Source organism: Oncorhynchus masou, chromosome 22, assembly GCF_036934945.1.
Source record: "Oncorhynchus masou masou isolate Uvic2021 chromosome 22, UVic_Omas_1.1, whole genome shotgun sequence".
NCBI lineage: Eukaryota > Metazoa > Chordata > Actinopteri > Salmoniformes > Salmonidae > Oncorhynchus > Oncorhynchus masou.
Window position 1 is genome coordinate 495,509 of NC_088233.1, and position 15,263 is coordinate 510,771.

A 15,263-nucleotide genomic window follows, 5' to 3' on the forward strand; every position below is an offset into this window, starting at 1 on the left:
ACTATCCATGTTCCCCATCTAATGCCCAGCTCCACTTACTATCCATGTACCCCATCTAATGCCCAGCTCCACTTACTATCCATGTACCCCATCTAATGCCCAGCTCTAATGCACTTACTATCCATGTACCCCATCTAATGCCCAGCTGCACTTACTATCCATGTACCCCATCTAATGCCCAGCTGCACTTACTATCCATGTACCCCATCTAATGCCCAGCTCCACTTACTATCCATGTACCCCATCTAATGCCCAGCTCCTTACTACTTACTATCCATGTACCCCATCTAATGCCCAGCTGCACTTACTATCCATGTACCCCATCTAATGCCCAGCTCCACTTACTATCCATGTACCCCATCTAATGCCCAGCTCCACTTACTATCCATGTACCCCATCTAATGCCCAGCTGCACTTACTATCCATGTACCCCATCTAATGCCCAGCTGCACTTACTATCCATGTACCCCATCTAATGCCCAGCTCCACTTACTATCCATGTACCCCATCTAATGCCCAGCTGCACTTACTATCCATGTACCCCATCTAATGCCCAGCTCCACTTACTATCCATGTACCCCATCTAATGCCCAGCTCCACTTACTATCCATGTACCCCATCTAATGCCCAGCTGCACTTACTATCCATGTACCCCATCTAATGCCCAGCTCCACTTACTATCCATGTACCCCATCTAATGCCCAGCTCCACTTACTATCCATGTACCCTATCTAATGCCCAGCTGCACTTACTATCCATGTACCCCATCTAATGCCCAGCTCCACTTACTATCCATGTACCCTATCTAATGCCCAGCTGCACTTACTATCCATGTACCCCATCTAATGCCCAGCTCCACTTACTATCCATGTACCCCATATCTAATGCCCAGCTGCACTTACTATCCATGTACCCCATCTAATGCCCAGCTCCACTTACTATCCATGTACCCCATCTAATGCCCAGCTGCACTTACTATCCATGTACCCCATCTAATGCCCAGCTGCACTTACTATCCATGTACCCCATCTAATGCCCAGCTCCACTTACTATCCATGTACCCTATCTAATGCCCAGCTGCACTTACTATCCATGTACCCCATCTAATGCCCAGCTCCACTTACTATCCATGTACCCCATCTAATGCCCAGCTCCACTTACTATCCATGTACCCCATCTAATGCCCAGCTGCACTTACTATCCATGTACCCCATCTAATGCCCAGCTCCACTTACTATCCATGTACCCCATCTAATGCCCAGCTGCACTTACTATCCATGTACCCCATCTAATGCCCAGCTCCACTTACTATCCATGTACCCCATCTAATGCCCAGCTGCACTATCCATGTACCCCATCTAATCCATGTTACCCCATCCCCATAATGCCCAGCTCCACTTACTATCCATGTACCCCATCTAATGCCCATCTTACTATCCATGCCCAGCTGCACTTACTATCCATGTACCCTATCTAATGCCCAGCTGCACTTACTATCCATGTACCCCATCTAATGCCCAGCTCCACTTACTATCCATGTACCCCATCTAATGCCCAGCTGCACTTACTATCCATGTACCCCATCTAATGCCCAGCTCCACTTACTATCCATGTACCCCATCTAATGCCCAGCTCCACTTACTATCCATGTACCCCATCTAATGCCCAGCTGCACTTACTATCCATGTACCCCAGCTGCACTTAATCCATGTACCCCATCTAATGCCCAGCTGCACTTACTATCCATGTTCCCCATCTAATGCCCAGCTCCACTTACTATCCATGTACCCCATCTAATGCCCAGCTGCACTTACTATCCATGTACCCCATCTAATGCCCAGCTGCACTTACTATCCATGTACCCCATCTAATGCCCAGCTCCACTTACTATCCATGTACCCCATCTAATGCCCAGCTGCACTTACTATCCATGTACCCCATCTAATGACCAGCTCCACTTACTATCCATGTACCCCATCTCATGCCCAGCTCCACTTACTATCCATGTACCCCATCTAATGCCCAGCTGCACTTACTATCCATGTACCCCATCTAATGCCCAGCTGCACTTACTATCCATGTACCCCATCTAATGCCCAGCTGCCCCATCTAATGCCCAGCTCCACTTACTATCCATGTACCCCATCTAATGCCCAGCTGCACTTACTATCCATGTTCCCCATCTAATGCCCAGCTGCACTTACTATCCATGTACCCCATCTAATGCCCAGCTGCACTTACTATCCATGTACCCCATCTAATGCCCAGCTGCACTTACTATCCATGTACCCCATCTAATGCCCAGCTGCACTTACTATCCATGTACCCCATCTAATGCCCAGCTCCACTTACTATCCATGTACCCCATCTAATGCCCAGCTGCACTTACTATCCATGTACCCCATCTAATGCCCAGCTGCACTTACTATCCATGTACCCCATCTAATGTCTCTTCCATGTACCCCATCTAATGTACTGCATCCATGTACCCCATCTAATGCCACCCCCATGTACCCCATCTAATGACTCCAGCATCCATGTAATCTAATGGCTGTCACCAGACCCCATCTATCCCAGCTCCACTTAGTGGGGTAATGCCCAGCTGCACTTACAGGCATCAATGCCCATAGTGAGGTCAATGCCCAGCTCCACTTACTATCCATGTACCCCATCTAATGGGGTCATCTAATGACATCATCCATGGACCCATCTAATGCCCAGCTCACTTACTATCCATGTACCCCATCTAATGCCCAGCTCACTTACTATCCATGTACCCCATCTAATCACAGACATCAGGCGATCTAATGGTCACTTACTATCCATGTACCCCATCTAATGCCCAGGGTCATCCATGTACCCCATCTAATGCCCAGCTCCACAGGCTACTGTGGTCACTTACATCCATGTACCCCATCTAATGCCCAGGCTAGTGGGGTATCCATGACCCCATCTAATGGCTAGCTGACTTACTATCCATGACCCCATCAATGCCCAGCTGCACTTACTATCGGGTCACCCATCTAATGCCCAGCTCCACTTAGACTTACTATCCAGGCTAGTAGGGTCACAGTCAGCAGGCTAGTGGGGCTCACTTAGACATGTGGATTAATGGGGTCCAGACTTAGCCAGGCTAATGGGGTCACAGACCAGCCCAGCTGCACTTACTATCCATGTACCCCATCCCCATGGGGTCACCCCATCTAATGCCCATCCATCCATGTACCCCATCTAATGCCCAGCTCCACTTACTATCCATGTACCCCATCTAGTGGGGTCACAGACACTATCCATGATAGTGGGGTCACAAACAACAGGCTATCTGGTCACAGACAGCAGGCTTACTTGGGGTCACAGACAGCAGGATAGTGGGGTCACAGACATCAGGCTAGTGGGGTCACAGACAGCAGGATAGTGGGGTCACAGACAGCAGGATTGTGGGGTCACAGACAGCAGGCCAGTGGGGTCACCGACAGCAGGATAGTGGGGTCACAGACAACAGGATAGTGAGGTCACACACTGCAGGATAGTGGGGTCACAGACAACAGGATAGTGGGGTCACAAAAAGCAGGCTAGTGGGGTCACAGACTGCAGGCCAGTAGTGTCACAGACTGCAGGCAAGTGGGGTCACAGACAGCAGGATAGTGAGGTCACAGACAGCAGGATAGTGGGGTCACAGACAGCAGGCCAGTGGGGTCACAGACAACAGGATAGTGAGGTCACAGACTGCAGGATAGTGGGGTCACAGACTGCAGGCCAGTAGTGTCACAGACTGCAGGCAAGTGGGGTCACAGACTGCAGGCTAGTGGGGTCACAGACTGCAGGCTAGTGGGGTCACAGACTGCAGGATAGTGGGGTCACAGACTGCAGGCTAGTGGGGTCACAGACAGCAGGCCAGTGGGGTCACAGACAGCAGGATAGTGGGGTCACAGACAGCAGGATAGTGGGGTCAGGACTGGGGTCACAGGCAGACAGCAGGCAAGTGGGGTCACAGACTGCAGGATAGTGGGGTCACAGACTGCAGGATAGTGGGGTCACAGACTGCAGGCCAGTAGTGTCACAGACAGCAGGCCAGTGGGGTCACAGACTGCAGGCTAGTGGGGTCACAGACTGCAGGCTAGTGGGGTCACAGACTGCAGGCTAGTGGGGTCACCGACAGCAGGATAGTGGGGTCACAAACAGCAGGATAGTGGGGTCACAGACTGCAGGCTAGTGGGGTCACAGACTGCAGGCCAGTAGTGTCACAGACAGCAGGATAGTGGGGTCACAGACAGCAGGCTAGTGGGGTCACAGACAGCAGGATAGTGGGGTCACAGACAGCAGGATAGTGGGGTCACAGACAGCAGGATAGTGGGGTCACAGACAGCAGGCTAGTGGGGTCACAGACAGCAGGATAGTGGGGTCACAGACAGCAGGATAGTGGGGTCACAGACAGCAGGCTAGTGAGGTCACAGACAGCAGGACAGCAGTGTTCCCCACAGACAGCAGGATAGTGGGGTCACAGACATCAGGATAGTGGGGTCACTTAGACAGCAGGATAGTGGGGTCACAGACAGATCACCTAGTGGGTTCACTTCATCACCTGTCATGTTCCCTTCAATCACCTGTCATGTTCCCTTCATATCACCTGGGACCAGGACAGATCACCTGTCAGGTTCACCTGTCATGTTCCCTTCATATCACCTGTCATGTTCCCTTCATATCACCTGTCACTTCATATCACCTGTCATGTTCCCTTCATATCACCTGTCATGTTCCCTTCATATCACCTGTCATGTTCCCTTCATCACCTGTCATGTTCCCTTCATATCTGTCATTCAGATCACCTGTCATGTTCCCTTCAGATCACCTGTCATGTCAGATCATGTTCCTGTCATGTTCCCTTCATATCACCTGTCATGTTCCCTTCAGATCACCTGTCATGTTCCCTTCATATCACCTGTCATGTTCCCGTCAGATCACCTGTCATGTTCCCGTCAGATCACCTGTCATGTTCCCGTCAGATCACCTGTCATGTTCCCTTCAGATCACCTGTCAGACCTTCCAGACAGAGGTCTGATGTGAGATTGGGCAAACCCATCACAGAGGTCTGATGTGAGATTGGGCAAACCCATCACAGAGGTCTGATGTGAGATTGGGCAAATCCATCACAGAGGTCTGATGTGAGATTGGGCAAACCCATCACAGAGGTCTGATGTGAGATTGGGCAAACATTTACATTTACATTTAAGTCATTTAGCAGACGCTCTTATCCAGAGCGACTTACAAATTGGTGAATTCACCTTCTGACATCCAGTGGAACAGCCACTTTACAATAGTGCATCTAAATCATTAAGGGGGGGGAGAAGGATTACTTATCCTATCCTAGGTATTCCTTGAAGAGGTGGGGTTTCAGGTGTCTCCGGAAGGTGGTGATTGACTCCGCTGTCCTGGCGTCGTGAGGGAGTTTGTTCCACCATTGGGGGGCCAGAGCAGCGAACAGTTTTGACTGGGCTGAGCGGGAACTGTACTTCCTCAGTGGTAGGGAGGCGAGCAGGCCAGAGGTGGATGAACGCAGTGCCCTTGCTTGGGTGTAGGGCCTGATCAGAGCCTGGAGGTACTGCGGTGCCGTTCCCCTCACAGCTCCGTAGGCAAGCACCATGGTCTTGTAGCGGATGCGAGCTTCAACTGGAAGCCAGTGGAGAGCAGGAGCGGGGTGACGTGAGAGAGAACTTGGGAAGGTTGAACACCAGATGGGCTGCGGCGTTCTGGATGAGTTGTAGGGGTTTAATGGCACAGGCAGGGAGCCCAGCCAACAGCGAGTTGCAGTAATCCAGACGGGAGATGACAAGTGCCTGGATTAGGACCTGCGCCGCTTCCTGTGTGAGGCAGGGTCGTACTCTGCGGATGTTGTAGAGCATGAACCTACAGGAACGGGCCACCGCCATGATGTTGGTTGAGAACGACAGGGTGTTGTCCAGGATCACGCCAAGGTTCTTAGCGCTCTGGGAGGAGGACACAATGGAGTTGTCAACCGTGATGGCGAGATCATGGAACGGGCAGTCCTTCCCCGAGGAAGAGCAGCTCCGTCTTGCCGAGGTTCAGCTTGGATCCACACTGATATGTCTGCAGACATGCAGAGATGCGAACCTGATGATGAGATTGGGCAAACCCATCACAGAGGTCTGATGTGAGATTGGGCAAACCCATCACAGAGGTCAACTGTGATGGCGTCTGATGTGAGATTGGGCAAACCCATCACAGAGGTCTGATGTGAGATTGGGCAAACCCATCACAGACGTCTGATGTGAGATTGGGCAAACCCATCACAGAGGTCTGATGTGAGATTGGGCAAACCCATCACAGAGGTCTGATGTGAGATTGGGCAAACCCATCACAGAGGTCTGATGTGAGATTGGGCAAACCCATGACAGACGTCTGAGGTGAGATTGGGCAAACCCATCACAGATGGCTCCGTTTATTGCCCAGTTATAATTTCCCAGATGGCTCCGTTTATTGCCCAGTTATAATTTCCCAGATGGCTCCGTTTATTGCCCAGTTATAATTTCCCAGATGGCTCCGTTTATTGCCCAGTTATAATTTCTCACAGCTTTGACACACACAGTTACTCCACCAGACATGCCACCATGGGTCTTTTCATTGTCCCCAAATCCAGAACAAATTCAAGAAAGCGTACAGTATTATATAGAGCTCTTATTGCATATAACTTCCTTCCATCATATTGCTCAAATAAACAGCAAACCTGGTTTAAAAAACAGATAAAGCAACACCTCACGGCACAGCGCCTCTCCCCTGTTGGACCTAGATAGTTTGTGTGTATGTAGTGATATGTAGGCTACGTGTGCCTTTAAAACAATGTATGTAGTTTTGTCTTTGAGCTGTTCTTGTCTATTAATGTTCTGTATTATGTCATGTTTTGTGTTCTGTGTTCTGTGTTTTGTGTGGACCCCAGGAAGAGTAGCTGCTGCTTGTGCAACAGGGGTTCCTTTTGGGTATCCTAATAAATACCAAACTCAATAAAAAGGCTTATTACCTGAGCCAACAGATGACCACCAATGTACAGGCTATCATTGGCCTTGTTCGAGTATCAAAACGACTGCAGGCGACTGCGGACCGAATACAAATCACATTGCATCATAAATAACGACTCATTATTATTTGTCAGTCAGTCACAATTTAACCATGATACATTGCGGTTTAGATCCTATCAAGCAGCGTCCAAGGGGATCACTGTCGTTGGTCACTGCCTTCCAAGGTGTGTTGCATTATGGGGAGAAGAATTATCAGACTTGTGACTACAAGTGATCAAAGGTCATGAAGTTTGACTGCAGTCTACCGCAAGTTTCTGCAGTTATTTTTTCACCAATTCATCCTGCATCCATCGCCTGCATTGTGGGAGGATTAATTGTCAACCAATCATTAGGAGGTTTTAGTTTGACCCACGCAAATGTGACCAAAGATGTGACAAACAGGAACTAACTTTGCCGCAACTCATGTATACAGTTGATATTACAGAATTGCTGTCATCCCGGATCAGAATTGATTGGAATGTGTGTGAGGTCCTCCCTGTGGGGATGTGTCACATGTCTTACACCAGTCCAAAGGCCTAATGGTGGAAATAATTCATATGATTATCATAGAGGTGTCCAAGACCTGACACAGCCCAAAGTAACAAACACCCCACCCTGAGACCTTCCTAGAGGGGTCCCTGACACAGCCCAAAGTAACAAACACCCCACCCTGATACCTTCCTAGAGGGATCCCTGACACAGCCCAAAGTAACAAACACCCCACCCTGACACCTTCCTAGAGGGATCCCTGACACAGCCCAAAGTAACAAACACCCCACCCTGATACCTTCCTAGAGGATCCCTGACACAGCCCAAAGTAACAAACACCCCACCCTGACACCTTCCTAGAGGTGTCCCTGACACAGCCCAAAGTAACAAACACCCCACCCTGACACCTTCCCAGAGGTGTCCAAGACCTGACACAGCCCAAAGTAACAAACACCCCACTCTGACCACCTTCCTCAGGGGTCCTGACACCTCAGAGAAAGTCCTCAAACATCCATTACCACTGTTCCCACCAGTCCCTTAGTATTTACATCACTATTCCACCTCAGTCCTCCTTACCTTAACATCCATTACATCACTATTCCACCTCAGTCAGTCAACAACATCACCAAGGTTATACATAAGAGCTATATAGTCTGAGGAGTGGTATTTACATCCTACCAGCTGTATAGTCTGAACATCATTACATCACTATTCCACCTCAGTCCTCCTTACCAGCTTAACATCCATTACATCACTATTCCACCTCAGTCCTCCTTACCTTAACATCCACCAGCTTACATCACTATTCCACCTGAGGAGTGGTAGTCCTACCAGCTGTATAGTCTGAGGAGTGGTAACATCCTACCAGCTGTATAGTCTGACTATTCCATCCTACCAGCTGTAGTCTGAGGAGTGGTATTTACATCCTACCAGCTGTATAGTCTGAGGAGTGGTATTTACATCCTACCAGCTGTATAGTCTGAGGAGTGGTATTAACATCCTACCAGCTGTATAGTCTGAGGAGTGGTATTAACATCCTACCAGCTGTATAGTCTGAGGAGTGGTATTTACATCCTACCAGCTGTATAGTCTGAGGAGTGGTATTAACATCCTACCAGCTGTATAGTCTGAGGAGTGGTATTAACATCCTACCAGCTGTATAGTCTGAGGAGTCCTACCAGCTGTATAGTCTGAGGAGTGGTATTTACATCCTACCAGCTGTATAGTCTGAGGAGTGGTATTAACATCCTACCAGCTGTATAGTCTGAGGAGTGGTATTAACATCCTACCAGCTGTATAGTCTGAGGAGTGGTATTAACATCCTACCAGCTGTATAGTCTGAGGAGTGGTATTTACATCCTACCAGCTGTATAGTCTGAGGAGTGGTATTTACATCCTACCAGCTGTATAGTCTGAGGAGTGGTATTTACATCCTACCAGCTGTATAGTCTGAGGAGTGGTATTTACATCCTACCAGCTGTATAGTCTGAGGAGTGGTATTAACCAGCTGTATAGTCTGAGGAGTGGTATTTACATCCTACCAGCTGTATAGTCTGAGGAGTGGTATTACATCCTACCAGCTGTATAGTCTGAGGAGTGGAATTAACATCCTACCAGCTGTATAGTCTGAGGAGTGGTATTTACATCCTACCAGCTGTATAGTCTGAGGAGTGGTATTACCATCCTACCAGCTGTATAGTCTGAGGAGTGGTATTAACATCCTACCAGCTGTATAGTCTGAGGAGTGGTATTAACATCCTACCAGCTGTATAGTCTGAGGAGTGGTATTTACATCCTACCAGCTGTATAGTCTGAGGAGTGGTATTTACATCCTACCAGCTGTATAGTCTGAGGAGTGGTATTTACATCCTACCAGCTGTATAGTCTGAGGAGTGGTATTTACATCCTACCAGCTGTATAGTCTGAGGAGTGGTATTTACATCCTACCAGCTGTATAGTCTGAGGAGTGGTATTAACATCCTACCAGCTGTATAGTCTGAGGAGTGGTATTTACATCCTACCAGCTGTATAGTCTGAGGAGTGGTATTAACATCCTACCAGCTGTATAGTCTGAGGAGTGGTATTTACATCCTACCAGCTGTATAGTCTGAGGAGTGGTATTAACATCCTACCAGCTGTATAGTCTGAGGAGTGGTATTAACATCCTACCAGCTGTATAGTCTGAGGAGTGGTATTTACATCCTACCAGCTGTATAGTCTGAGGAGTGGTATTTACATCCTACCAGCTGTATAGTCTGAGTACCGCCCAAGAACTTCAACATCAAATAATGGACACCGGGACAATATATTTCATCCCCCAAATGTTGGTAATGATGAGAAATGGAATATGGGAAATTGTTGTCTATTTTGTGATGTCATTAAAATGATCAGAAAGCCGTAATATCAAACAGATTTTTAAGAGCTTTCGCACTGTATATCAGATTCACATCTAAATGTTGTAAAATGTATATGATTAAAGATGAAAATATTTGTGAAAAGATATCAACGTGACTTTAGCCTTCTAAATGAGAGTTGTTTTTCTTGCAAAACTTGAGTCAGTCAGTAGCCACGCCCAAGTCAGCTCAACATGATGGACCTGCCTTTCAGGCCAGAGTGCTTAAAGTGACTCGGTGAGAATTTAAATACAGACCAGTCAGTGTGGAGCCGTGGCTACATGGATGAAAATGGTGAGACCAGAGAACGTGAGGACGTGGTCCACTCGTTGAAATTGTTAAAACTACCAGAAAATGGTAAGACCCTCTGAAACTTTCAACGAGTGAAGAAGTTGAAACGAGACCAAATCATTCACCGTCTGCAGCTCTGCATGTAAAGTAGTCAAGAACAATTGACCCAAGACGAGAAGGAAGAACAGACCCCTCTCACCAACGTGTGGTACTCTGCTGTATCCATTCTAAGAACACTCCAGAACAAAAGAAGCCTACAACTAAGATGGACATTGTGACCTCTGGTGGACAACCAGAGACTTACATCGGACTTCTCGCCATAGACAGATCGAGTGGTTTTAACAAAGAGACGAACGACAAAGACATCTACGTGTAAATATATGTTGCATTTCTAATCCGAATGAGTGGTTGTTACGGTGCTAAATATTCATATTTACGGTGGGTGTAGTTTCCAAATGTATGTACAATAAGTCCACTCTCTGGACTGTTTTCATTATGTTAGTAATCAATATCCTATACCCTGTGTGTGTGTTGATGTATTTCTCTGTGATTATTTAGTTAGTTAGTAAATAAATAAGCCAATTTGTGTATCGTGTCGTAGAAAATCGGATCAAATACAACGCATTACAGAACTTGGCCAGGTCGCAGTTGTAAATGAGAACTTGTTCTCAACTAGCCTACCTGGTTAAATAAAGGTTAAATAAATAAAGTGTATGCTCATCAGACCTCATGAAACGACATCAGAAGTGTCGACTTCATTTGAGGGCTGTCTTTTAAGTGTTTGGACCACAAAGCCTTGGTGTGAAACAGGACAAAAACAGTGAAATACAGACATGAAATGCTTTAGAAAATAAAAGAAACACCATTTTGAAAGCTGAAAAAAAGTTGAAAGTTAGTTTAGTCTCTACTTAATGAATGTGGGAAAAAATATATAAATGGTTTGCCCTGCCCCGTCCCCTAAACTCTGGGAACAATGTTTTTGTCCCGGGACTTGAGCGTTATCACATGACACTTGGTCAACTGCTGAAATGGTAAATGCTGCTAGCTGTTTATATCGATAAAGTGTGAATATTGTGTTTCCTATCATTACTACTTAGCTGAGCATTTGATAGATAGCATGTTGATTCGTCTGGACAAGAAGGAGTCAAGACAAGAAATGCTAGCTGGCTAAAAACAATCACTTTGATGCTTATTAGCTAAATTAGCTATCCAGCTGCCAGGTAAATACATGTGTCAGTGTTCATTACATGCACAAACAGCAACCATAACATTGTGCATATGTTTCTTACTGTTCCTAGAGATTCCGGTTTTGTGGGGATTTGGACTGCCCAGACTGGGTTCTTGCCGAAATCAGCACTTTGGCGAAAATCGTAAGTTTAGCGCCGTGACTGGTTGCATCACGGCCTTCGAGACAAGCCGCTAAGAGTGGATAACTCCTCTGGTCTCTAATATGTAGGCTCACTTCCATCACAAGTCAGAATGTGGAATAAACTTCAATTTGAACGTACTTTACATGTTGTCTGCTGATTTCTGTCCGTATGTAGGAGGTAATCTGAGACAGTATATCCACAGATTAGTGTTATTAACCCGACTTTTCGGTAACTGGTTTGTTTTTTCAATGCTGATAAACGCGACTTGCACAAATATGTCCGAGTTTAACTGAAGCACAGACCAAATGTTGTCCCAGGTAATCAGCTGGCACTTTCAGCTGATTGGGAGGGACATTATTTGGTCCACAATGTTTGGTTACATCTGGCTATTTACATATTGTGCATCACGTGAAATGTGTCAGGAGATGGGAAATGCAAGGAACAGAACCAACTGGTGGCAAAAAGTTGGGTAACAATACTTTACTGTGGACATTTGATCTCCACTACCTTCCAGAAAAATGATCAACGGCATGGACGACCGGTAAATTAACCTAAAATATCATTGTATTCAACATTCTGGCTTTGCATATTTTCTTCCAGCTACTTCTGTCAGACATATTATCATGTAGTAACCATGGTACCAGTCTGACGTTTAAGCAAGGCCTTGTACTGGAAATGCTCTGTCCATGACTGTAACGCCCTCCAGCGGATGATGAAGACGGCCCAGTACATCACTGGGAACGTGCTCCCACCAATGATGTGTATATAAATCATTGTCTCCCACCGATCCAAGGACATCTATGTGAAATGATGCCTGAGGAAGACCCGCAGCAACATCAAGGACCCCACACAACCCAGCCACGAGCTGTTCACCACCTTACAGTGGGGCAGATGGTGTCGGAGCATGAGGTCTGATACCAACATGCTCAGAGACAGTTTCTATCTACAAGCCATCAGACTGCTGAACACATGAACTGACCACCTGCTCTGATTCTCTGAACCTTACACGTGTACTCACACACCCACACAGACATAAACACATCCATATACATTCATGTTACATACACACATCACAACTGCTGCTACCAGACTCTTATTATGACTGCTAAATAATACACAATTTAAACACTTGCCCCCAATCCCCCCTTCCCCAAAATATGTATAAATATTGGACTGTGCCTTCCTGTATCTTCTACTAAAATGTTTATTCTACTGAGCCATTTACTTTGTTCCTATTCTATTTGTATTAGTTGTCATTGTTGCTGCATTGTCCATATTGAACCTGCAGGAAGCATTTGGCTGGACGGTGTATGCCATGTGTATCCTGTACCTACGACTAATAATACTTGAAACTGCATTCATCCAGTGGAACTCATCCCCTGACGTTTGTTGGAACTCATCCCCTGACGTTTGTTGGAACTCATCCCCTGACGTTTGTCTTCTCTATTCCCAACAGTCCAGTGTGAAGATGAAGCTCCTCTGTGTCCAGGTGTTGAAGGATCTGCTGGGAGAGGGCATTGATGTAAGTATCTCATACATGAACTCCCTATTGTCACCTGCAATTGTATTGTCTTAAAATGTGCCATTCCTTTTTTTTTTTTGTCTTTTTCAGTATGACAAAGTTTCAAAGCTAACTGCAGATGCAAAGTTTGGTAAGCTGAATTCGGTTTTTAAAATGTGCTGCTACTTTGATGCAAACTGTAATAAAGGACAGCTTCAACACAGAAAGCTATACACACATGATGCTGGTCTATACTCTACATCTATTCTATCAATGCATCTGTGTTATTCTGATTTCTAGAGAATGGAGACATCAAGGCCAGTGTAGCTGTGTTGACCTTCATCCTCTCCAGTGCAGCCAAACATGATGTGGACAGTGAATCTCTCTCCAGTGAGCTGCAGCAGTTAGGACTCCCTAAAGGTACAGTAGTTTTCCTTAAGTTACTCATACTATAGCCATTCATAGTGAGAATACCTCAAAGTACTGGTTTTGTTACAACCACTCACTGCAAAGGCTCATTCATTTTTCAATTAATGGATTGTAATAATATTTGAATGCGTACAGACTCCATTCCACTGTGGATGTTCCAAGCCCTCTAAACGATGTGTAGTATGATAGTCATGCCTTTTTGGTTTTCCTCATCGGTATATCATGTAGAACACACCACAGGACTGTGTAAATCCTATGAAGACAAGCACATTGCCCTGCAGGAGAAGCTAAGGGAGAGCAGTCTGAGATGTGAGTTATCAACCTTCATTTGATTGAAGAAGACTTATAATACCTAGATGTTTCCTGGGGGGAGTAACACAAGATGGCTAAAGATATTTCAGATTCTCATTGGGCACTGCATTTTCTCTCGTGCTGTGTTTGTGGGTCATCTAGAGTATGGCGTGTTGACTGAACTCTGAGCCCCAGTATAATATAAACATGTTTCTGTACATGTATAGCATGTATTATTGCTGTGTTTCAGTGGGTCGGTTGGAGGCAGTGTCGTGGCGTGTTGACTACACCTTGAGTTCCAGTGAGCTTCAGGAGGTTAATGAGCCCACAGTGCAGCTCTGTCTCCAGACCCAAGGGGCAGAGACTGGACACACGGAGACCACCATCGTCTCTGTGTCTGCAGACAAGTTCAGAGTCCTGCTGACAGGTGAGCCTGTGATGTACCATAAATACTGTTGTTACAAAAAATCTACTCAAATATGGGACTAGAATCCTGAGGGCTTCACTGATTTCAATGTCTCTCTATGCTTCCCCCCAGAACTAAAACAAGCACAGGCCATGATGAATGCACTACAATGAAGCAAGACTCTAAAGGTTTCGATTAATGATGCAGTGACTGGATCAGAAGAAAGTCTAGCAAGAGTGCAAGACATTGACAGAATATCATACAGGATGAGTGGACCATGATCTTTTGAATGTATTTTGTACATTGTGTTTATTCTATAATTGTTATTAAATATGTTGATGTATTCCTCATTTGTCCATGTCGAATCTATATGTATTTTCTTGAAAAAATTACAACTTTACAATTAAATGTTTTGTCTACTTGCAATTTGTTAATTAGAAAATGTGTAAGAGTAGAACTTACCCTCCAGTAACATTTGGTGACGGGTACCCGTAGATATTGAGTGTGGAACTACATGTCCCATCAGCCATTGCTCTTAAGTATCGCAACTGGCCGACTAAGGTGCATCACTGAGTGGGTGTGTTAATGTGAGTCGCAGTTCCAGAAGCAGCACACGTAAGTTCGTTGTCGTAATTGCAAACATTGTTCATTGATATTTATTGAAGATGAACTCGGAAACAAAAATGCTCAAAATCACGAAGTAAATTTACCACCAGACAAAGTGAGTGCTGTGTTTGGCACGTTTTTTCAATGAATATAACGCAGTAGCTAGCTAACGTTCGCTAGTTACACAACTAATTTAACATCACAACACTCCATGCGTCCATACAAGGTATTGACTTACATGCAATTTATTCGTAAATACATTCGTGTAGCTACTTTCCTGACATTGTCACTCGCTGCTTGTGTAAAAAGTGTACAGCACAGGCTGTATGAAAATGTGACTGCCCACAATGGCTGTTTTGAAAAAATATGATTTCATTGAATGTGTAGCCACAAGGTCTCTTTTTAAATTGTACCAGC

At 45.9% G+C, this 15,263-nt stretch overlaps 1 protein-coding gene across 3 annotated transcripts; it reads left to right on the forward strand.

Annotated features, from left to right (window-relative positions):
* The first annotated feature begins 10,603 nt into the window (after nucleotides 1-10,603).
* commd4 (COMM domain containing 4) lies at nucleotides 10,604-14,590 on the forward strand. 3 transcript variants are annotated; one of them, XM_064929076.1, is made up of 8 exons: nucleotides 10,604-10,681; nucleotides 11,542-11,613; nucleotides 13,070-13,135; nucleotides 13,226-13,265; nucleotides 13,415-13,534; nucleotides 13,772-13,852; nucleotides 14,085-14,261; nucleotides 14,373-14,590. In XM_064929076.1, exons 3-8 carry the CDS (start codon nucleotides 13,082-13,084, stop codon nucleotides 14,411-14,413), a joined length of 513 nt encoding a protein of 170 aa, XP_064785148.1. In that variant the 5' UTR covers nucleotides 10,604-10,681; nucleotides 11,542-11,613; nucleotides 13,070-13,081; the 3' UTR covers nucleotides 14,414-14,590. The 3 variants fall into 3 exon arrangements, with proteins under 3 accessions (XP_064785148.1, XP_064785147.1, XP_064785149.1); XM_064929075.1 differs by lacking the exon at nucleotides 10,604-10,681 and adding an exon at nucleotides 11,225-11,274; XM_064929077.1 differs by lacking the exon at nucleotides 10,604-10,681 and adding an exon at nucleotides 11,324-11,463.
* The last annotated feature ends 673 nt before the right edge of the window (nucleotides 14,591-15,263 follow it).